The sequence below is a fragment of the Sceloporus occidentalis genome, unplaced genomic scaffold (genome assembly GCF_023333645.1).
Source record: "Sceloporus occidentalis isolate IW3139 unplaced genomic scaffold, rSceOcc1.0.p SCAF_6, whole genome shotgun sequence".
NCBI classification, from domain to species: Eukaryota; Metazoa; Chordata; class Lepidosauria; order Squamata; family Phrynosomatidae; genus Sceloporus; species Sceloporus occidentalis.
The window spans coordinates 91,210,664-91,233,437 of NW_028316986.1; the positions used below are offsets into that span (position 1 = coordinate 91,210,664).

At 39.0% G+C, this 22,774-nt stretch overlaps 1 protein-coding gene across 2 annotated transcripts in view; it reads left to right on the forward strand.

Moving 5' to 3' along the window:
• The window catches only part of SLC2A12 (solute carrier family 2 member 12), a 29,223-nt gene extending 6,986 nt beyond the window's left edge, over positions 1-22,237 (forward strand). The window contains exons 2-5 of one of the 2 annotated variants that reach the window (XM_089528467.1): positions 5,683-7,011; positions 16,223-16,345; positions 17,980-18,112; positions 20,626-22,237. In XM_089528467.1, coding sequence (XP_089384593.1) covers positions 5,683-7,011; positions 16,223-16,345; positions 17,980-18,112; positions 20,626-20,731 — 1,691 coding nt within the window. In that variant the 3' untranslated portion in view covers positions 20,732-22,237. The remainder of the gene's footprint in view (positions 1-5,682; positions 7,012-16,222; positions 16,346-17,979; positions 18,113-20,625) is intronic. The other variant, XM_089528468.1, reaches the window with a different exon arrangement.
• Positions 22,238-22,774: the final 537 nt, after the last annotated feature.

A 22,774-nucleotide genomic window follows, 5' to 3' on the forward strand; every position in this document is an offset into this window, starting at 1 on the left:
CAACCATTACCTAGGATACAATGCAGAAAAACAGAAATCCTGTGAATATTCATTAAGCTCAATGGGAAATATTTAAGCCTGTGCTTAATGCTGCCTTTGAAATCAATAGGATTACACGGTGTTTTAACTTTTGCTTTACCGCATCACATGGCAATCAAACCAATAAAAAGACAGTTGGGAGAGATCAATTTTTAAATTTCTCAGTATTAAAAATACTGTAAATGTGAAAATCGGTATCTAAAAATTTAGGGGTGAACTCTACTTCCATTACAATATCCAGGGCTCTGTGTATGAGGCACAGCAGCAGATGATGACTTTCTCACCCCCTCCAACAAAACACCTGCATCAAGATGAATAAGGAATAAAAAATTTAGTCATTTTGCTCAAGAAGCAAAAAACAAACATACAAAAAACAACCAAAGCATCTTTCCTCCATCCTTGCTAGTAAAAATGCAATTATAACAATTAGTAAACCATTAAGTTTTCACTTTGAATCTGTTGCCTGAGGTGGCCTATCCACTCTACCTCATGGTAGTGCCAGCTCACATCTCCTGTCTTTCTGGATTTCAGCTTACAGAAGCAGTATGCTTGCAACTGCACATGACTTATTTTTCAGAAGCTGCATACTGTATAAACATTCTTAGCACTCTGGCTTATATTCCAACAGTTTGTTCATTGGGCAGCTCTGAGAGTCAGCTTTGCTTGCCATCATTGGCATGCACACTAAATTATTAATGTGAAAAATATGTCTATTCCAGCTCTTTCCCAAGGAATTTCCTCCTCTGTTCCTCATTCCAAGATTCCAGAAAGGTGTGGGGAACTGTGTTAGAAAGAAGCAATTAAAGATTGCTACAGATGATCAAAGTAACTGAAGGTACAGTGGGCTCTTGGTATCTGCTGTTTTTTGGTTCCAGGGCCCCCTGGATAACAAAATCTATGGATGCTCAAGTCCCATTAAACAGCAGCATGGTGTCCCTGATATAAAATGGCAAAAATCAAGGCTTGCTATTTAGAATTCATACTTATTTTGAATATTTTCAAGCTGTGGATGCTTGAATCCATGGATAAAAAATCCGTGGATAAGGAGAGCCGACTGTACACATATTAGCCTCCCTTTGCATGTTAAAGGATTCTGTCCCAAATGTTTGCTGAACCACTGCTGGCATAGTAGAGTTTGCAACGCTATGCAGAAACATTTAGAAATGGCTTTCTAGAAACAAACAAACAAACAAAGTCATTGCTAGGCCATTAACAAAAATGATCAGTGATCAATGCAGTCCTGTACACATCTACTTCAAAGTAAATATCATTACCTTCAGTAGGTCTTACTCTCAGGTAGGATTGTATAATAAGTGCATCTGTGTCTACACTGCAGAATTAATTCTGTTTGACAGCTTTATCTGCCATGGTTCAATGTTACTGAATTCTGAGATTTGGAGTTTTGTGCACTATTTAGGCTTGTGTGCCAAAGAGTTCTGGTGCTACAGCAAATTACAAGTCCCAAGATTACATAGCATTAAGCCATGGCAGTTAAAGCAGTGTCAATTTGCATTAATATTGCATTGTGACATCAGCATTTGTCTCAGAAAATAAAAATGTCTTTGGACAGCTTGGCAGATTTTTGATTCCCCTGCCTCCCACTGGTTTCATGTTCTTCCCTCATTAAATTAAATTATCTCATTAAATCATACCGGTCCAGTGTTGTGGTACATGTTGTCTTCAAGGCTCCATAAACTCTCAAATTGCTTAAGGGGGTGTGACATTTTGTGCAGACTATGAATTATGCTGAGATAACTGGTAAGCGTAAGTGCTGGTTTTGCCAGATAAAAATTTGATTACTTGCGAGGCAGTATTCTTGGTGCAGTCGTCCTTCATCCACCATTTCTGTTTGTGCTTCACTTGTTTCAAGTCACCTCACAAAAAGGGGAACCTCTAATGCAGGGGTGGGAACCTTTGACCATTGTAATATATCTGACTACAACTCTCATAGTTGCTTGCTGTTGGCCACATTGGATTGGGTTGAGTGTAACTGGCATGACCAAGTGGGATAAAATAATTTTGAATGCAGCACACTAGTAATATAATCATCAGGGTGAACCTATGACTGAAGAAAACCAGGAGGAAAACTTGAGAGGGCTACAATTAAAGGTTGCAGTTCTTTCCATGCTTAGTCAGAAGTAAGCCCTAGTGAATAAAGTGTTTGGGTTTTTTTGGTAGTTATTGTATGCCTTCATTTCCAATTTATGGTGACCCCAAGGGAACCCTATCATGTGGTTTTTTGGGACTGAGAATGTTTGAAGATGCCAGCCACAGATGCTGGTGAAACATCAGGAATCAACTCTTCTAGAACATGGCCACATAGCCCGAACAACCCACAAAAAACTATTTTCTTTTTGTCTGCATCCATAGAAAAATCAAGAGTTGTATTGTTTGGCCACAAACTGCGGGCTAGCCAGTGTCATGTAAAGGAAAGGATTAGACTGATGAAAAGAGGGAAAATGAAAATAGTAAATAACAATATACCGGCAAAGGGTGCAGTACAAAAGGGTGCACTAAAAGCAGAATGTGAGCAGTTACTTGTGATAATAAACAGGGTTTGCAGCTGTGGAAGGCAGTGTTTACTCTGGCTCATGAAAATAACATGGCAAATATGCTCTCCACTATGTCACCATCTGGCTTTTTTGTTCATGTTTTCTACTCTTGATTGTGTCACCAATACAGTATTTTTAACAGATATGTAATTTAATTAATTAATAATCAGAAAGCCAGAGGTCACTGATAAGTGAAAGTTCAGAGTCCAGATTTCAAACATGACATGGAACCAAGTAGGACATTGTGTAACAATGCTTGATCAATTTACGGAATTTGTCAGCATAAGATGTGGGAATGGCAACTATTTTATTTATTTATTTAATCTGTTGTTTTTCTCTCTGAAATGGGATTCAGGGTGACTAGTTGAAAATTAGTTGAAAAGACTTAGAACCTTATTGCACTAAGTTCTTCTCATCTTAAATAGTGCTGTTTTCAAAGAGACAAGGCAGTTGGGATAGCTCTATTCCCTATAGTATGTTCAGTATCTTCCCAGCTGTGAAGCTTCTGCTTGCACTAAAAACTTTATTGCACACAGCATTTGGCGGGAAATATAAATAAAAATTATTATTATTATTATTATTATTATTATTATTTTCTTAGGAAAATTTGTTCAGAAGGATTTTTGCCTTTGCCTTCCCCAGAGGCTAAGAGAATGTGACATGCTCAAAGTCACCCAGTGGGTTTTCATGGCTGAATGGGGATTTGAACCCTAGTTTCCAGAGTCGTAGTCCAACACTCAAATCACTATACCTCACTGACTCTTACCTTAAGTAGATAGAAGTGCTAAGTCAGATAATGACAATGTCTGAGAATTTTGCAGCTCTCCAGATATCGTTGGATGGCAGCTTCCACCAGTCCTAGTTAGCAAACCAATGGTAAGAATACTGGAAGTTGTAGTCCAACATCTAGAGGGCCGCATAATTCCTATGCCAAAAAAAGTGGGAATCAGGCTAATCCAGTCATTATGATTTAGGGGTTATTCACACTGTGAAAATATTCAGGATGAATCCAGGTTGAATCTCTTTTGTTCACATGCATCTCAAATGCACCTGATTAAATTTGGCAGGAGGCTGCCAAAAACCATCTTAATCTGGGATAATTGATACTAGGTTTTTCACTGAGGTTTTTTTTTTTTAAAGATCCACATTGTCGGTAGTGTGATTAACCCATGAGAATAAATCCGAATAGACCTGGGATAAAATGCTGCACGCCTTGAACATGTTCTGAATGCATTCACATCATTGACTCCATCTTTATTCAAATGCTTGCATGTGTGAGCAACAGAATGTACAGAGATGCACATCAATGTGGTTCCATAGTGGGAATTACAAACCTGGAATGAGTAAATGAGATGGCTCACATTGTCACACTAAAAGCAACAACATCTGAATGACCCCTTAGATGACTGAGTCAGACATCTGGTTTTTGATGTCAGGAAAGGACAGCAAATTTTTATTTACGTGTGTGTGTGTGTGTGTGTGTGTGTGTGTGTGTGTGTTTGTGTGTGTGTAAATAACAATTTGCTGTCCTTTTTTGACATCAGAAACCAGGTGTCTGACTCAGTCATCTAAGGGTCATTCAAACGTATATATATATTAAGTAGCAAATATGAGGAGAGTTGCTTTTGGGAAATTCTGCATCAAGCACCAGAATAACTTGCTAGCGTTGGGTATGCACCACCTTGACTTGGTTAAGGGACAGCATTTGCTGTTCTATGAAAACTGCTTGGGGCAGCCCTTGTGGGAACAAGTCAAGCTTCATGAACTCTGTTTTGAAATTGGCTGCTTGTTTCTTCTACTCATAGTCAAGATTAATCATACTTTGTCCATCTACAGACAAGATGACAAAGTGGAATTAATTGAAAAAGGAAACAGACATTTCCAAGTTTTTCCTTACAGTGATATCAGGGGAGGAAAACATAGAACATGTTAACCAAAGTTTGCTGCATTTATTCTCTTACTAGTATCAGAATCACTGTATAAACGGAAGAAGATATAACTGAAGGCATCAGATCATGAAGGGCCTCTAAATACAACAAAATAACTATGTTTCAAGTGTAAGATAAATGTTAGAAAAATATTTTTGGTAGTACTTTGAAGCCTCTTAAATTTGATGTAGCTTAGTGCCCCAGCATGCTCTAGTAAAGTTCTACTAGTAATGGAAATGCATGCATGCAAAATCTAAAAATAAAGACACAAAAGCAATTGTTTAAAAACAAACAACCAGCAAAAATGATCAAAACTGTGCTTAATATGCCTATTAAAAATGATTAGAACTGTGATTAATATATCTATGCAAGTGTGCGGTAACAGTGAGGGGGGGTGTTTTTCCTTTTCTGTAGAGAGCGTCCATACTTACACAACTTGACCAGCTTTTCTCTAGTTGAAAAATGGTTTTACAGAATAAACAAATACTGCCACAATTGTTGATGAATCTGAACAGTTCAGATGGCAGAAGTTGTTTCTACTGTTACCTTACATATCCACTCATTTTGTTGAGAAGTGGTTCTGGTACAGTTAGGCTTGGTTCTTAGGCTCTAACTCAAAGTATGTAGTAAACCTAACAGATGCAAAGAGAGGCATCCTTTTATTAGTGATATATACAGAGTAGTTCTTGTTTTAATCAGCATTCCCAGCTAGCCATTCTTTACCATTCTAATTAGTAAATCCATGTTCTACATGGAGTCTAGCATATGAGAAGCAATCAAAGTGAGAAATGGCAGTGATATTTTTTCTGAATGCTAATGCAACCTCCAGACAAATCATACATCAGATTTCAGAAATCATAATCCAGCATTTTGTGTGAGACTCTCTACACTTGGTCTACCAGGCACCACTCCTGCTGTTCTGTCATGATCTTGACTTACCAGATGTTATCCTTTTCCTTATCCTGCCTTTGTCCCCAGGCCCCACACAACAGTTTGGCATTAAAAGATGGCAACTTTAATTCTCCTGCATTTGGTTTTATTTTGTAGAGTTCTTCATTATTTTAACTTGTTACTCAGTTTAAGCATTTTGGACAATCGGGCTATAAGATGTATATTTTCTAATGATGCAGTAAAGTGATTCTTCTCATATTCTTTAATTCCAGGGTGTGGAATGCTTACTCTACTGTCATCTGCTATTGCTGCTATCAGTGGTTTTCTGATGGGATATGAAATAGGAGTTATCTCTGGAGCTCTTCTTCAGCTAAATAGCATATTAGCACTTTCATGCCAACAACAGGAAATGATTGTCAGTGCTCTTCTCATTGGTGCCTTGCTAGCTTCATTAACTGGTGGAATCCTCATAGACAAATATGGACGACGATTTACCATCATGTTATCATCTTGTTTACTTGTACTGGGCAGTCTGATTTTGATACTGTTTGCCTCATATGGATTACTTATAATAGGCCGGATTGCAATAGGGGTTTCCATTTCACTTTCTTCAACTGCAACATGTGTGTATATTGCAGAGATTGCCCCTTCGCATCGAAGAGGTTTGCTTGTGTCTTTGAATGAACTTATGATCGTAATGGGTATCCTTTTTGCCTATGTTTCAAATTATGCCTTTGCCAGTATTCCCCATGGCTGGAAATATATGTTTAGCCTGGTCATTCCATTGGGGATCTTGCAGGCCATTGCTTTGTATTTCCTTCTACCCAGTCCACGGTTCTTGGTTATGAAAGGTTTTGATGAAGCTGCTAGCAAAGTACTTGGGAAGCTCAGGGCTGCGTCGGACACTACTGAAGAACTTGCTATGATCAAATCTTCCTTGAAAGATGAGCACCAGTATCGTTTCTTTGATCTATTTCGTCCAAAAGACAACATGAGGGCTCGGATGCTGATTGGAATTACTCTAGTGTTTTTTGTACAAACCACAGGTCAGCCTAATATCTTATTTTATGCATCTACTGTTTTGAAATCAGTTGGATTCCAGAGCAATGAGGCAGCTAGCTTGGCCTCCACTGGTGTTGGAGCAGTCAAAGTGATCAGTACAATCCCTGCCACCCTTTTTGTGGACCATATGGGAAGCAAAACATTCCTCTGCATAGGCTCATCCCTCATGTCTGTGTCATTAATCACCATGGGATTAGTGGTGCTTAATATACATGTGAATGCCACAACTGTTTGTAGAAACCAGTCCTTGGAAAATTCAACTTTCCAGGGAGTAGAAAAACTCACCTCCATAAATGAAACTCTGAAGGAACAATTTGCTGGCATGGCTTCATCTACCAGAAGCCCACAGTGGAAGGCTGAAATGGCAAATACAGTGGAGCAGAACAGAACAGCCTTAGAAGGAGCCAGTGTTTATTCCACAACCCAAACAGAAGCCCAGCTAACAACAGAAGCTTTGGAAGTCCAATCTTATTTGAAATGGATGTCTTTGGCTGGGTTGCTTATTTATGTGGCTGCTTTCTCCATAGGACTTGGACCAAGTAAGTGTTTCATATTTTTTTTCATATATTCTTTTCTGTAAATTGTTCTAAATACTTTTGAGTATAAGGCACTCATACAGATGTTTCTAAATATTAGTAGCTCTCATTTTAGAGGAAAGCCAAAACCCTGTAAGAAAAAGTGTTGCCCACATGTCCCTGATAATGTAATGGAACAATTCAGTTAGGAAGCACTCCTATCAGCCAACTAAGGAAATTCTGGTCCAGTTTTATAAAAACTGCAACTGGCTTGCAGTTTTCTTCTGAATTTAGTTGATGGCACCTGAACTTTATCTGTCTCTGTGTGGGTGTGTGGATGTGCTTTCATGTTGCCAGTAACTTATAGCAACCTCATAGGTTTTTTTAAAAAAGTAAGGAATACCCTATCCCTAAATGGCTTGGGTCAGGATATCTGAAAGACTGCCTCCTCCCATATGAGCCTGTTTAGAATTTGATATCTTTCATGGAGGCTCTGTTGATTGCTCCACCACCCTCAGAAACTAGGTTGGAGAGTACATGAGACAGGGCATTCTCAGTTGTGACACTCCCTCCTAAGGCAGGTCAGACTGGCTCCATCCCTACTTAGCTTCTGGCAGAAAATCAAGGCTGCACTGTTCCTCATGACATCTGGTCCTAGGATATGATGTGAAAGCAGTCAAGAGGACCTGTGGTTTCTGATACATTGGGGTTGGTATGTTCGTTGACATTCTCTGAAATAACTAATAATTAGCAGATCATGAATGAGCCACCTTGGGGTCCATCCTAGGAGAAAGGTGGGATATTAAATAATTGAATACACACACACACACACACACACACACACACACTATGAGATGTTTTGAAGGCGATAAAGTGTTTTTTCTGGTACATCTGTATAATCTGTAAAATACACTAATACTTTCTAATACTTCTCTGTAATTTTTGAGTTTCACTTTTGAAGCTGGCAAAACTAATTTGAACAATTAATATATAAATGGTTTAACAGTAGTCCCAGATATGACATGGTTTGTTATGTGAGCATAATCGTATTATTTTTGCGATGTAACATAACAGCCTGTAGTTTCACTGAAACAAGAAATGGTTATTTGCTTATTTTGGGAAATTTTGGCTATGGGGGATATCTTTTGTTGTTAAATATTGTGGAAGTAATTTGCAATATAGTGGGTTCTTCCCTTACCTGGGGGACCTGTTCTGAATCCCCCCCCCCCCCGTGTAAGGGGGAATTCTGTGCATGTTCACGCCCCATTGCAAACAGTGGCATGTGTGCTCATGGCACCACATGGCTTCAGCATAAGCTTGTATAGTGCGCCCACGTATGGCACGGGTGCACTGTACTTATATACTATGTGCATACACCAATTATTTTTAAAAATGAAAAAGCAACATACAGTATTACTGATGCACTGCTCTTTAAATAATGAGTGAAAATAGATTTACACACATCCTCAAAGTGCAGCTTAAGGTCAGTATATTGCTTTTTAAAAAAATAACATTACAAGCTCTGATAAATAAAGATACATACCTAACTACACAGGTGTACAAAGAAAGGGAGAGTGTTTTTACCTACTCAGGATAGATGTCCCACTTCCATATGGTTCTAGGAGTCTGTAGAAAGAGCATCCAGCTTAAAAGTATTGGCATGGGTGAAAATATAGAGCCCCTAGGAAAGGTGGTGGACAACTTTGGGGGAGTGGAACATAGAGGCCAATGGTGCTCTTTAGGGACCTTCAAAAATGTGTATTTATTGCTCCACCTCCCACTTAACATTAGGAATGGATGGGAAGTATACTCCAAAAAGTAATATTTCCAAGTATATTACCTCTGTCAGGAAAGAAAGGAGCCAACCATCAGCTCTTGGCAGTATTTCAAGAGCTATTTATTCCCCTCCACACAGAAGCTTTGCTAGAGTAGTTGAGTTTTTTCTTTTTTAAAAAACAACAACAACAACAGAAACTTCAGTAAATCAGAAGTGATCAATAATATAGTAGCATGTAGACATGTCAGTAGATGAACTTGTATTTACACCACTGCTACTGGGAGAAATGTCCAATCTGTGATGACTGATGTCCATAGCAAGGGAAATTTGCCCCTGTGTTCAGATGAACAATGTCTGGAAGGTACTGCAAGTACCACAACAAGGCAGCTGAAGACCAGACAAGAACAGGCTTGCCTTACATTGGGTAATCTTATGCTGTGAAAAGGAACGGATGAAAACTTCACTTTTCCTATGCATTATGCTGGTTGTGTTATTATCAGCTTCAGATGCTCAGTTACATGAATCAGACCCACAAAATGTTAAGATTTGTCATTAAAAACAACAACATTTTGAAGCCACATGATTATGTTCTCTTTCTGTTTGAAAACAAGTACCATTGTCAAACGCGAATGCCCAGAGGCAATGTACCAAGCTGATGTTATGCTTCCTGTTCTCCTACATGCCTCTTCTCCCCAGGGTTGGGGGAAAAATTCACCACCACCACCACCACTACCCCCAAAAAAAGGTATTGGGCTTTGCTGCTGTTATTGTTAAAACTGTTTTTGTTTGGATTTCTTGCATTAATGTGTAGGAGTACCTTATAGGAATTAGAAAATGAAGTAGCAAAATGCAGTCAGATGTTATGGCCACAAGCTTAAATAATAGCTGTTCTTTTATAAAGTGCTTTTTAAAAGCAAGTTGTGTTGGTTGAACTTCTTAATTGATGGATGGCACTTCTTGCATTATAAAATAAAATGACTAAAAAGAAGGAATTGACACTTGATACTAGTTTAGCAATGATGCTAATTTAGCTGTGTTTTTTAAAATATGCTTTATTAAGTTTCAAGATAGACATACGTAATACACAAAAACAAAGAAAAAACAATAAAATAAAAAGACAAAATACACAAAGGCCCAGTACATATCTGTTGGTATGGCTGGTCTGGCGGCAGCCTAATTTCCTCTGGAGGGAAGCCGTAGCCACCAAACTGCACGGCTTCACTCCGGAGTTCTTTTTCACCACCATAGTTGCATCGCGAGTGCACCAGTGGTGCACTCGTGACGTAACTGGTGCTGTGTGATGTGCGGACACTATGAGTCTATTATGTCATAATGGTGGTGCCATAGCACTGTCAGTACATGCTAGGTTAGGGACCATGCGGTTGCTGTGCAGTCCCTAACCCTAGTTGCGCCACCGCCATACCACAAAGGGCTCGTCTGTCCTGGGCCAATGAAACAAAAAACATATATATTCCCTACAGCTTCTCTGCATTTCCAACATTTATCATCTAATTTTTTGTACATTTTGGATAATTTTTTGGGCATCAAATACCATCTATAAAACATTTTGTAGAAATGTTCTCTTATACTCTGAGGTGCCATATAATTTTTATTTTTATTCCACACTTTTCCCCATTGTGATATACAAATTGGACTGTCTATATTCTTTGCCCAGCTATATTCTTGGCCCAGCTTTTTGCCAATAAAAGTTAAACCATTTACATTCATTTCACAGAATCCCAGGCTATTGACCAAGATGACTGAGGCTTTTGGGTGCTGAAGTCTAAAACACCTAGAGGGTCAGAGTTTGGGAATCACTGCTTTAGAATGAAACCCAGAGCAGATAAACCACATAATACGGAAGCTACCGCCCACCTGTGTCCTTGCCTTCCTTTAATCTCATGCCTAAAAACAGAGGAGAGAAAACTGTGGGCAACCTATTTGGAAAGCAGTGGAGGAGAAAAGTCAAGCTTTTCAAAAATTAAGAGTACTTGAATCAAGTCTCTAATAAATTTTGCTATAAACCCAAGAGCCTGCACACTGATAATGGTAGTGAATTTGTCAATGCAGAATTTGCTGAATTTTTGAAAGAACATGGCATCGAGCATCAGACCACACAGCAGAGAAGATGAACAGTACACTCCCAAATGATCCAAAGAGACCGAGGGACAATACAGGCTGGCACTTTCTGCTGGCCTGTAGGCGGAGCCATGGTACAACATCCGCACGGTGGATGTTGTGGCTCTGCCCCTTCATGCCATGATGCCATGTGCCCTTCTAGATGACATGCAGCATCATAGCATGGCCCTGGCACTACATCTAGATGATGCAATACCAAAAGGGCATCAAAAAGCCATGTTGCCATTTTTGGGTTCTTTTTGCACCAAGTTGGGGGCATGGCATGCAGTTGCCATGCCCCTAACCAACGTTTCTAGGGGCAGCATACAGCCACCCCTTACAGGCTGTCTGAACAGCCCCAGAGTACTGCAAGTGTGGGGCAAGTGAAGTTCACAGGCTGTATGAGGACCCTAAAGCTGTTTTGTGTTCCCTAGAGCCCTCAGCACACTAAGTTCTGAAGAACATTCCCCCTATAACCCTAGTGACACCTGTGAGTCATGTGGCAATTTTACAATGTTTTGGGGGCTCCCTGGGTCATTTCAGGGCTCAGGAGAGGCCTTTGTTGAACAAGAAGCTAAGGGGAGAGGAATGCCCCCAAATATTGTGAAATTCCATCTCATGTCACTTAGGCATTGAGGGCAATTAAGGAGAGAGAAAAAAGATCAAAAAGTTTTTTGGGGTTTTTTTGGGGGAGGGGGTTGTGAAGAGCAACTTTCAAAGGTCCTGGGGACAGGAGGAGAATACAGACCAATAATCCCCAACAATTGCCTACTTCTGGTGTACAGATTAGGTTTAGTGAATTATACCCAGGATCTGTCTTTGAGGGGAATTAAACACTGCTGTTCATGGAACACACCTTTGCAGCATTTTCAGGGGCTCAAGCAGGTTGCCACAAAAGGAAGGGAAGGAAGGAAATCTGATTCCACCAATCCAGTTGTAAGAGTTTAAATCTGGGTCCAAACCATATAAATTGAACACACCTCTCTTCCCCATGACAGGAGAATGGCCAAGGAGTTCAAGAAGAATAACTGGAGGTGGGGGAATGTGCCACTTCTGTCCCACAATATCTATGGCAGTTGCCTCACTCTGCCTAATGGTAGGGCCAGCCCTGTCCATTGGGGTGAGTTGTGAGAATTGCTCTGGACCTCTTTGGTGTTGGTTTAGTGCCTCCATTGTAATGTCTAGTTACTAGCTGCACCTTTTGAGCTCCTTCTTTGCAGGGCAGTTTTCCACATTTTGATCCCATTCCTCAATGATTAAGATTTAATCCATTGATTGATCTTTCCTTTGAAAATATGTTCCATAACTTTGCCACTTCCCTCCACCCCCTCCGTGGACATTCTGCCCTCATTACTTAGGGGATAATCTCCTTCCTTATCATCCCTTAGCTGGTGCTACCTCTTAATACTTCATTTCCTTCAGAGGCTTTCATATTCCATGCCTCATTCTTTTCTAAACTGTAAATCTGCCTAATCTGTTTTTTCCCCACAGTTGTACCTTTGAAATCTCTGAAAAATAGTTTCAAGTACTTTGAACTCTACATTTTAAAAACCTGCCCTAAACAGACTTTCTGCTCTACGTCTAACTAAAAAGATTGCATTTACAGCGCTGTGTAAATTTACAGTGCTTCATAAATAAAGGTTAATAATAATAATAATATTCTAGGCAGAGAGGAAAAATCAAGAAACAGTATAAATTCTTTTGTGCATTATGTATACGCTATCTAGCAAGCTCTAAGGTTTTAAAAAACCTTAATGGATTCCTCAGGTATACATTCAGGAAATAACAACATATATTTCCCCCTTATCAACAAATATACCTAACTCAGGTAAGCTGATGAAGATTTTAGGTCAGATGGCTTTAGGACTGGTTCAGTGGCTGTTTGGAGGTAAACCTCCAAGGTCATAGAGGGGCACATGTTTTTATAGGCTTGCTTGGAATGTAGCTCAAAGGCACATAAGACAAAAGCCAGAAAGCTGCATGTAAGAGCTGGAACAGAGCTAGGTTTGTTCATCAGGCCAGAGATTATCAGTTACGGTATTATAGTGTTCTCTAATTGCCTTCCTAAAGAAAGTATTACGCTACATTCCATCCAAGCAGAGCCTTGACTCACAGTTGATCTGGCAAAGCAATAACATAGATATTATATAATCCAGGGCTAATTGCAAGACCTAAACTTGGCAATTACTGTCAGATACTGTCAGTCAAATATTGGAATGTTGTACACAAAGGGCAGTCAGTGGGCAGGTGTTAGTTTTATCTAATTCAGAAAAATAATGTGTTAGTTAATCAAAACGGAGAACTGTGCACTGTGCCAGCTGAAGAGGTTCAGGTTCTCTTGTGGAGCAGAAAGGTGGAGACCGGAATTTTCAGCTGCAAGTGTTTATTATAGAAAGCTGGCATCTGCTTAGAGCTATTGCCCAAGCGGAAAGATCCCTTTGGGGTTGATGCTGCTTTTTGGCAGAAGGGGAAAAAACACACATTAGAACAATAGAAGGCACTGGTGGTAAAGAAGAATCTCCCACAACTAGGGGTGATTCTGTCTTCCTGAAGCTGTAGTTTGTAATGCATCCTCTGTAAGAATCTGCAGTAGAAAAGTTTTCTTTACCAGGATTTCGTTTATAGTTTTGTTTCTGCACTCTGACACAGCTTTCCCCAATCTACTGTCTTGCAAGTGTTTAGCAATGTGGATCCTATTGTCTTTGATCATGGCTTTTAGTGGCCAGGACTGATGAGAATTATAGTCTGAAAGTGGAAGAGTGCCTTGATGGCACCATCTAATACAGTTTATTCAGGGGTAAATCCCATTATGGTAATGGAGCTTAATCCCAGGAAATTGACTGTGGGATTTCAGCCTAAATCACAAATGAAATTAGGCTACATGATAAATGACCAGTTTTATGTACATTTCTAGTAAATGTAAAAGCAGTCACTGTAGACTCTTGGCTTTCCTTTTGTCAATTTTATGTATGCACTTCATTTCGTATTTAAGAACGAGAGTGAACCTGATCCACTGATTTTTGGCATCTGATGCAGCTCTACCAAATAGCATAGAGAGTTCCAGACACAATTCTAAGTGCTGGTTAGGAACTACAAAACCCTGCAAAGCTTGGATCCAGACTGTCTTGAAGATTGCACTTCCCAAAAGCCCTCTGAGAGTAAGCAGAGGGCTTATTCATTTATTTAATCGATATTGCCTCCGAAGCCCACAAGGGCTCCCGAGGCAATGAGCAAATAAAAACCAATTAAAACAATACTGAAATAAAAAAATATTTTAAAGCACATTAAAATACTCTTTAAAAATTCCTAAATGCAATCTACAAACAATCCTAGAATCCTGTTTTGAAAAAGTTAAAACAGCAATTAAAAAAAAAGAATGGCATGCAGAACAGCATTGTTTTGGCTGTCCAACAGAAGCTTAAAAGGGAAGCGGCCAACCTATCTTTCTTGGGTTGGAAGTTCCATAGTCAAGATGCTGCTACAGAAAAAGTCTTATTATGTGTACCCACCTGCCTAATTTCATGAGGTGTTGGGACACACAATATGGCCTCTTCTGAAGAGCTCATATTTCTGGCAGGCTCACATTGAGGAGGCAGTCTTACAGATATCCTGGCCTCAAGTTGCTTAGGGCTTTTTAGGTCAACACCAGCATTTTTTTAAATATAAAAAAACTGCTTGCTTTGATAAATATTGATTTAGCAAATAGAGAAAGGATTTAACATGGTTTTTTGGTGGGTTTTTTGGGCTGTGTGGCCATGTTCTAGAAAATTTTCTAGTTGTTGCCCAAAAAACCCGCAAAAAATCATTGATGCCAGCCATGAACGCCTTTGACTTCAGATTTAACATGAATTTAAAAATTTCTTAATTATACATTGTGTGAAGGAGAGCCAAGAAGTTAACATTAACCTTTTCTTTTTTTATATACATAATGCTGTTTGCATTCAATTGAATAACAAAGGAAACGGTATGAGCTATAGTCACTGAGGGAGAAGTAACTAAAGAAGACTATTTTGAAGTAAGCTCAGAAGCAAATTGAAAGCAAATTGTCAGATATGAACTCTCTTCACTGAGGAGAAGAGAGGCTTCATGGACTAGCAGGCAGCTTAGATGAATGCTGCTTTTTCTGATTTAATGATGCTGGTTCTGCAAATTTTATGATTTAGAAAACCAAAAGTAGAGTGATAGTATAAACTTGATGGAAATTCACCTGAATAAGATCTTAGTGTTGATATGGCTTTTGTAGTAATAGACTCACTTACAATAATATCCAGGCTTCTGATACTGTAGTATGCACAATCTTCTGCAGTCTGGAAACAGGACATAGTTTGTAATATACTAAATGCTCCATTTATTGAAGATGCTCTTACAGCAGCCACAAGTGTTCATAATAGAGTACAAGGGAGCTCGCCACCCCACTAAACCATAATTCCCAGATTTCTAGCTTTTATTCTGTTCAAAAAAGGAAGCCCCTAGCCTTATATAAGGTAAGATATGAGGGAAAATGTATAACCACTGTTCTGCCCATTTGTACTGTAAGCAACTAGCCTGTTCCTGCAGGATTCCAGTGTTTTTTAGCCAATGATTTGTTATAGCAATGATCAACATGCCTTCCTTCTGGAGAAGGAACTTCCTAGTTTGTTTTAAAGGTCATTGTTTTGGTCTTCAAGTAGAAAGTGACTGCTGCCCGATTTTTTTTTTTAAACAGAAATCAAAAAGTTCACTGTAGCTGGGACTGAGCAGTAATGTGTATATCTCCACTTTTTCAGATATTAGAGGTAAAAACAGAGGTTTCTCACTTAGGTCTTATTTAAAAACAATATCAACAACTAGATATTGTAAACAAAATAAAATAAAAGTCAAAACTACCCTGACAACTCAGGCAAATCTTTGTTGTAAATATAGTGCAAGAGACAGAGCGGTGGCAGAGGGATTAAAGGATATGCCAGCTCTGCAAAATAGCCCTTTGTTATTATTTTTTATCATTTGTTGTGGGGATTTATTGTGGTCTATAAAAACCCTGTAGGATAATCCAGTGTTTTATTCAGGACTAAAGCATATAGACATTTGTTGGGAAGAGGAGGAGCTTTGGAACTGATAGTTATTAAGGGATAAAATACCATTCTTTAGACACAAAATGTACAGTTACTATTCCACAACTAGTTCTGAAGATCTCACAGCTTCTGATGAGGCTGTCACTTCCAGCACCCATGGTATAGTGGGCCAGTCAGCTTACTGTGGAGCATAAAGACATGAGTTCAATCTGGAAGTATGTGGACTAGATGACTGTTAATTAACACTGTTGAAAAAATAAACATTTTAATGTTTATGTTTAAATTTCAGTGTCCTGGCTGGTATTAAGTGAAATATTTCCTGGTGGGATCAGAGGAAGAGCAATGTCTCTAACTTCCAGCGTAAACTGGGGTGTTAACCTCCTAATCTCATCAACTTTCTTGACTATGACAGGTAAGCATATTAGGGTTGTGGGTGAGTATAACAGACCTTTTTGCTGGCGGCCTGTATTAAACTAAAAAGGAAGAAATAAAACCAGCTGCTGGCAGCGTCTGAATAGAATTTCAAGAATCTGGGAAGGGTTCAGCATATTGGGTCCCAGTAGATTCATAGCTTATATATCACTCTTGTGTTATTTTTAGCATTCTTGGAATCACTCAGAATGAAAACTATAACAGAGAAACCTACTTCAGTCTAGGGTGATTCCTCACTAACTCTTCCTGCCCCAGATAACCATTACATTAGCAAGATGCTTTCAGGTGGAGAAGAGTCTGCTTACATTAAATGGGATCAGTCCTGGCACTGGCCATTTGTATTTCTTGGAATCCTAGAACCTACAGGACAATGGTGGCTGGTGGTGTTCAGGTCAGTGGGATGGTGAACTCACTCAGAGGTTTAGTCCAGACTTTAAAGGAGCCATCCAGGTTGCTGAACCCGATCTCCCACATAGGTCCAGCATTTTAAATAGTTCTTCTAAAGTTCAATTGAGAACCCAGAAAAGATTTGCCACCCCTGTGATGTGGGAACCATCAGGCACCACTGCAACAAAAATGTGCGCCCTGCATCTTAAAAAATGTGTTTGGTGTGCTTGTGTGTGTGTGTGTGTGTGTGGGTGACTTTCCATTTAGGAATAGGGTACCCCAGGCCCCTTTGAGAGCTGATAAACCTGGCAACTGTCTTCCCTTGACAAACAAACAAGATAACTTGGAGCCAAATCAAACTAGCCTTTTCAAGTAATCTTTCAAGCTAGCCTCTTCAGAGACTTCAAGTGATATTTTAGCATGACTGTGCTACAGGCCCATAATGTTCACCTAATAAACCTGAGACTGCCAAATTGTTGCTTGGTAAGTTTTTGTTAAATTTGCATCATAAACTATATAAATGTTTTTTTTTTTTTTTTTTTGTTCAAACATTACATGCCATAGCCACTAAAATGTGAAACAGCTTACAGAAAGAGGCACCTTTCAAACTTCTGCTGTCTGGAAGTTTTTAAATTATTATTTTTAAATCCTCCCCCATGCCAGTGCTACTAAAAATTTCTAACTAGAAAGGAATTGAGGAGGGGATTTGAGCATATGTAAAAAGGCTTTGTCAGAGGTTTTGTTAACTGGAGATGTGTTGGTAACTATGTTCCTTCAGTGCACCATTTCCTGCAATACATTCCCATTGGATTTTTGTAGGTTTTTTGGGCTATGATGCCATGTTCTCGAAGAGTTTATTCCTGACATTTTGCAAGCAGCTGTGGCTGACATCTTCAGTGAAAGCCTTCAACTTCACATTCCCATAAGTGTTTGTCACTAAAAGCTGTACAGCAGACATCCTAATGGGAAGAAAATGTGATGTGTGGAAGAATGGAAACTTTTAAAATTATGTATGTGTCTGCTTATGTGCATGCACATGAATACACTGGCTTTAGGAGCGAAACTTGTGGAACATATTGATTATTTTCTTGTTTATCTATGTCTTTATTCATTTTAATAAACTAATAAAATTGTGGCAATTGTGTATTGTGTATCTCAGATTTCTGGCATGAGAGCAACAATGATCAACTACCTGACACTGACAGGTTTTTTTTTTTTATTTCATAGATTTAATTGGATTACCATGGATGTATTTCATTTATGCACTAATGAGCCTAGCATCGTTGGCTTTTGTCATCATCTTTATACCTGAGACAAAAGGATGCTCCTTAGAGCAGATATCTCTTAAACTGGCAAAACAGTAAGCATTAAATGCAATCCTACAAAGTTATGCTATTAACACAGTATTAGTATATCACTGTAGGCATGGAGTTATTCAGATATGGTAAACTTGCAGGTTATAGGCTCCTGTTGTGATTTGAGATTATAGGTTAAAGATTGGGTTGGATGTTTTCTTAGGTAAATTGTTGAAATTATTCCTTTAAACAGGAAAATTGTGCCATCTTGTGGTAACCAACATTTTTGCAGTATGGGAAAAGAATGAAGAACTGACACAGTTTCTGGCCGTTTTATATTCTTCCTGGTTTCAAAGCCATATGAGTATCTGTGACAGGTCCCCTCACTGGGCTGACACTTCAGTTCCAAATCCTTGGGCTCCTGTCACTCACCTTGCCCCCCTCAAGATCCCTCCATAAATCAGGTACCTGGGCTTCAATATGATCCCTATACAGACCAGAGGACATGTTGTACAGTTGCTTCACTGTGGTTGCCCAGACTCTCTATCAAAACTTAATAAGAATAGTTGTTAAAAAGAACAAATGAGTAGAAGTTGATTAATACACAATTAGATCATACATTAAAGCCTAGACTATTAATCATTCTCAGCTCCCCAAACCGATTCAGTTCTTCTCCCTAACTGACCATCATATCTCTTTCAGCTTTTCTCTGTTTCCCCACAATCTTTCCCGTCTTTCTGCAATCCTTTCCTTACTTTATAGTCCATCATCTTTCATTTATGTGCCATCTATCAGAGAAACCCTCGTTTTTGTATCCTTTCTCTCTCTTTGCATTCCCTGAGCTACTATTGACTGGCACCAACTAGGCTTGCCCAGCTCCCCCCTTCACAGCTCCATTGCTAAAACAAATGATGAAGCAGGACCTCTTCCATTGTGGCCTCATTATTATAAATTCTCTTCCAGAATGGGGCCCCTATTCCATGAGCTTTAAGCCAAAGATATTGTTTAAAACAGAATCTTGAAAATGTTTACAAAATAATGGCATTGTTGTAACAGCAATGTATGTACTGTATTTACTTTGGTAGATGCAGAGAAGTTCTAATGATTGTTTGGTCTTACTGGTTACTATACTTTTTATACAAAGGTAGGATAATAAACTTTTGTCAACTGTTAAGCCCTAACCTCAAATGGGTTGAAGAGCAGAACACTGAGCAACAGTTTGTATGGTACAACACATATACAACTGCTTTTGCCAAAAGTGTACTTGACTATATGTTCTGTTGCTAATTCCTACAGATTCATATATTAATACAGCTAAGCAGATGTAACCCAATATTAGTCTTCTGGCAGCTTAAGACCTTACCTTCAAAAAATAGGTATGCCTGCCCATCACATGCTGAGGGTTTTCTGCAGAAACGAGTTTATCACACGGGAGGAATTTCTCTTAATTTCGAATGAAAAGAAAGTGGGGCCAGGATGCATTCACGTGAATTTGCTAGTTCAGCGAATATACGTGAATTCAAATTGCGTTCAAACTGACTTCTCATTGCCCCAAAACAGCTTGACATTGCCTGAAATTGCATGTGGTAGTCTATCACGCAATAACGTTAAACCCCATGATTGCGTTCAGATTGCCATTGGATTATACTTCCATTTTCCCTTGTCTGATAAACTCCAGAGTAAAAGGAATCTGAATTCCACAAAAATACAAAGTTTAAATCACACAAACTGGTGTCATGTTTCCAGTTATGTGAGTCTATCCATTATATTTTGCTTAGTTTATTTCACTTCCACATATGAAAACGTTGCTTTCCAAATCTTTTGTTAAAAGCTCAGATTTTGGTTTTTGCTCAGTAAAGCATACTATGGAGCATAAGTGAACCTTCTTTGTACCTTTAATATATTGTAAAATAATTGTTCATAATCACACTGGTGGCCCAGTCATATTTGACAAGTGTAGAATTCATTTATGCTAAATTCCATTCAGTTTGGAGGATCTCTGGAGGATCCTGGGAAAGTCATGGATGATGCCTGTCACTGTGCATCTAGCTACACAAAAATAGGCAGATGCTGTTTTTCCACTCCCTCCACTATCCGTCAGCCAGGAAATGACCATGGAATGGGGTGGAGGAGGGAGTAGCAAAGAAAAAGTGGGGATTTGGGAGGGAGATTTTGGTTGTTGCTCAGTTGGTAGGGAATTCTAACTAGCACAACAACCAAACGAGGGAATTACAATGTGTAATTTATACTTATATCTTTGTTACTCCATAAGGGGATTCCTTCCACTACCTAAAGAGACAGAAATGCAAATCATTTTTTCGATAAATGTGGTGATTGCTCCCCCCCCACATATATTATGATTCTGCCACTTGTATTGGTTTTAATTGTTATGTAATTTAAAATTCTATATTGTTTAATTGTCTTTTAGGGGGGGATATTTTGTATATATGGATGTATTTTAACTCTTGTAAGCCGCTTTGATTGTTTTTAACAAAAAGCAGGATATAAATAGAAGTTTTATTATTTTTTATTATTTTAATAATAATAATAATAATCAGAAATATTCTGTATTTTCCAGAAATCACAGAAAGAATAATCTTTGCTGGATGGATCGACGGCAGGATCAGCTGATAGAATCAACAATAGAACTGCCCAACAAAGAAATCCATGAACAATTCTACTAGAGTGGTGGTGAATGCAAACAAAGCTAGACGACCTGGGTTTTGTTTTTTGTTTTTGTTTTTTTGGAGGATATGATGACAGAACACTGAGAATTGTTGCCACTGCACTCATATACATACTCATAATTAGCTTTCTTGCATTTTGTAGAGGCCCCTTTGGTCAGTGGACACTATACAGGAAAGAAATGTTTTTGCACATTTTAAGCACAGACCTCTGAAAGATCCCCTCCTTACTAGGAAACTGATAGTAAAAATCTTAGAAATGGTATAAGACATTCAGTAACAGAAATCTGGGTGAACAAATATTTTAGATATTTAAAACATAAGGAACTGAGTTGGTATTGAGGTGACTAATCTGTTCAGCACCATGTGTCCAACTCTGTACAAGCAATTATTTTCTGCACTTGCCTGCCAAACCCTTTAAAAACAGTGAGGATCCCTGTATGTGCAAGACCTTATACTTGCACAACACATGCTTCATATTTTAGCTCCATGAACTGGGGAAACTTCTTGCATTATTTTTTTAGAGTAGGTGACCAAAGTGGCAGGATCTGAGAATAAAATAGTGTGGCGCAGTTTGGAACTTGTGCTAAGTGGGGAGGCACCATGTGACTAACTCCAAGGCCTTTCTTGCTGTCCCCTAGATGAGAAAAAGAAACTGGGTAGAAGACAAAAAGCGATTCCTCCCCCTGTGGTCTTTAAACAATTGCAGCCCTTTCCCTTTTAAAACAATCCCCAAACCTCAGAAAACCCACTGTTAGAACTTAGGTTCTGTTAACCTCCAGTCATTTCTGGGTAAGATTAAAAAGAAACTTTTTGCACACTAATCCCCAATGAGGTCTGTGGGAGGTCCTGCGGTGTCAAATTGGTCCCCAAACCATCCAGTTACACACTCCGGGCTAAACCATGGTTTTGTGGTACTTGAACAGGCCCCCTTAAACACTTCTTTCGCATTCCTGTGTGCAACTGTGAGAAGACTGGAAACAGCAATTTTCACAGTGTCTGAATGAAGGATTGTTTCAATCTAATGTGTGGTTTATTCAAGCAAGCTAAAATCTGAAACCAGTTGGATTGTTGATTGTTTCAATAAACCACAGTTGAAACCCAGATGAAAGCTCCTCCTCATGGGCAAGCTGGAGCAGAAGAGAGGAGAGTACTCCGAGACCCATCAACATGGATTTCTGTAGTACTGAGCTTTATTTAGTATTACGTCCAAAATAAATCTCTCTCTATTATGCCTTTAAAGACCATGCAGATGTCCTGTTTTCTCAGTGCTCTGCCAAAGGGCTACAGCTTCTTTAGCAGATGTGAAGAAAAAATGTATGTTTTATGGCATATTATATAGGCATAAAAGAAAAAATGTTTGTAATCAGTAGTCTTTATTTCAGTCAGTCAGATGGAATCCTTAAGCTGTTTTTATTATTTTTTCTGGAGCTTATCCCATTTACAAATAAGCTGGCATACCTCTTCCAGTCTGAATTCAGGAACCAAGATGCCCCTGGATGCTACCACACCTAAATCGCCACCTATCTGTCCAGGATGCCACCGCTCGGATACATCCTAGGTCGTAGCCTCACTCAGCCGGCCAATTTTTGAAGTCAGAAGCTCCCTGACTTTAAAAAAGTACTGGCTGAATAAGGCTTTGACACAAGATGCATCTGGATGGTGACATCCCAGCTAGATAGGCTGTGATTTAGGTATGATAGCATCCAGGGGCATCCCAGATCGTGAATTCAAGGTGGAAGAGGTAAGATGGCTTAATTGTTAATGAGATAAGCTCCTCTATTTGCTCCTTAAGAAACAAAACCTATCAGTACAGCAGCCCCCAAGTGACTGAGCTTCATCCATCTGGGATAATAAGCAACAAGAAAAGGCAATGAATACTGGAAACCATTCAAGTTTAGTAGGTATACATTATGGAGCAATAAGATGTAATGCAGGAGGTAGTCCTCAGTCCAATCTTACTCCTCACTGTGTATGGTCCCCATGCTCTCAATTTGCTAGTTCATGTAAATGACAGTAATACTATAAACTTAATTTGATTCT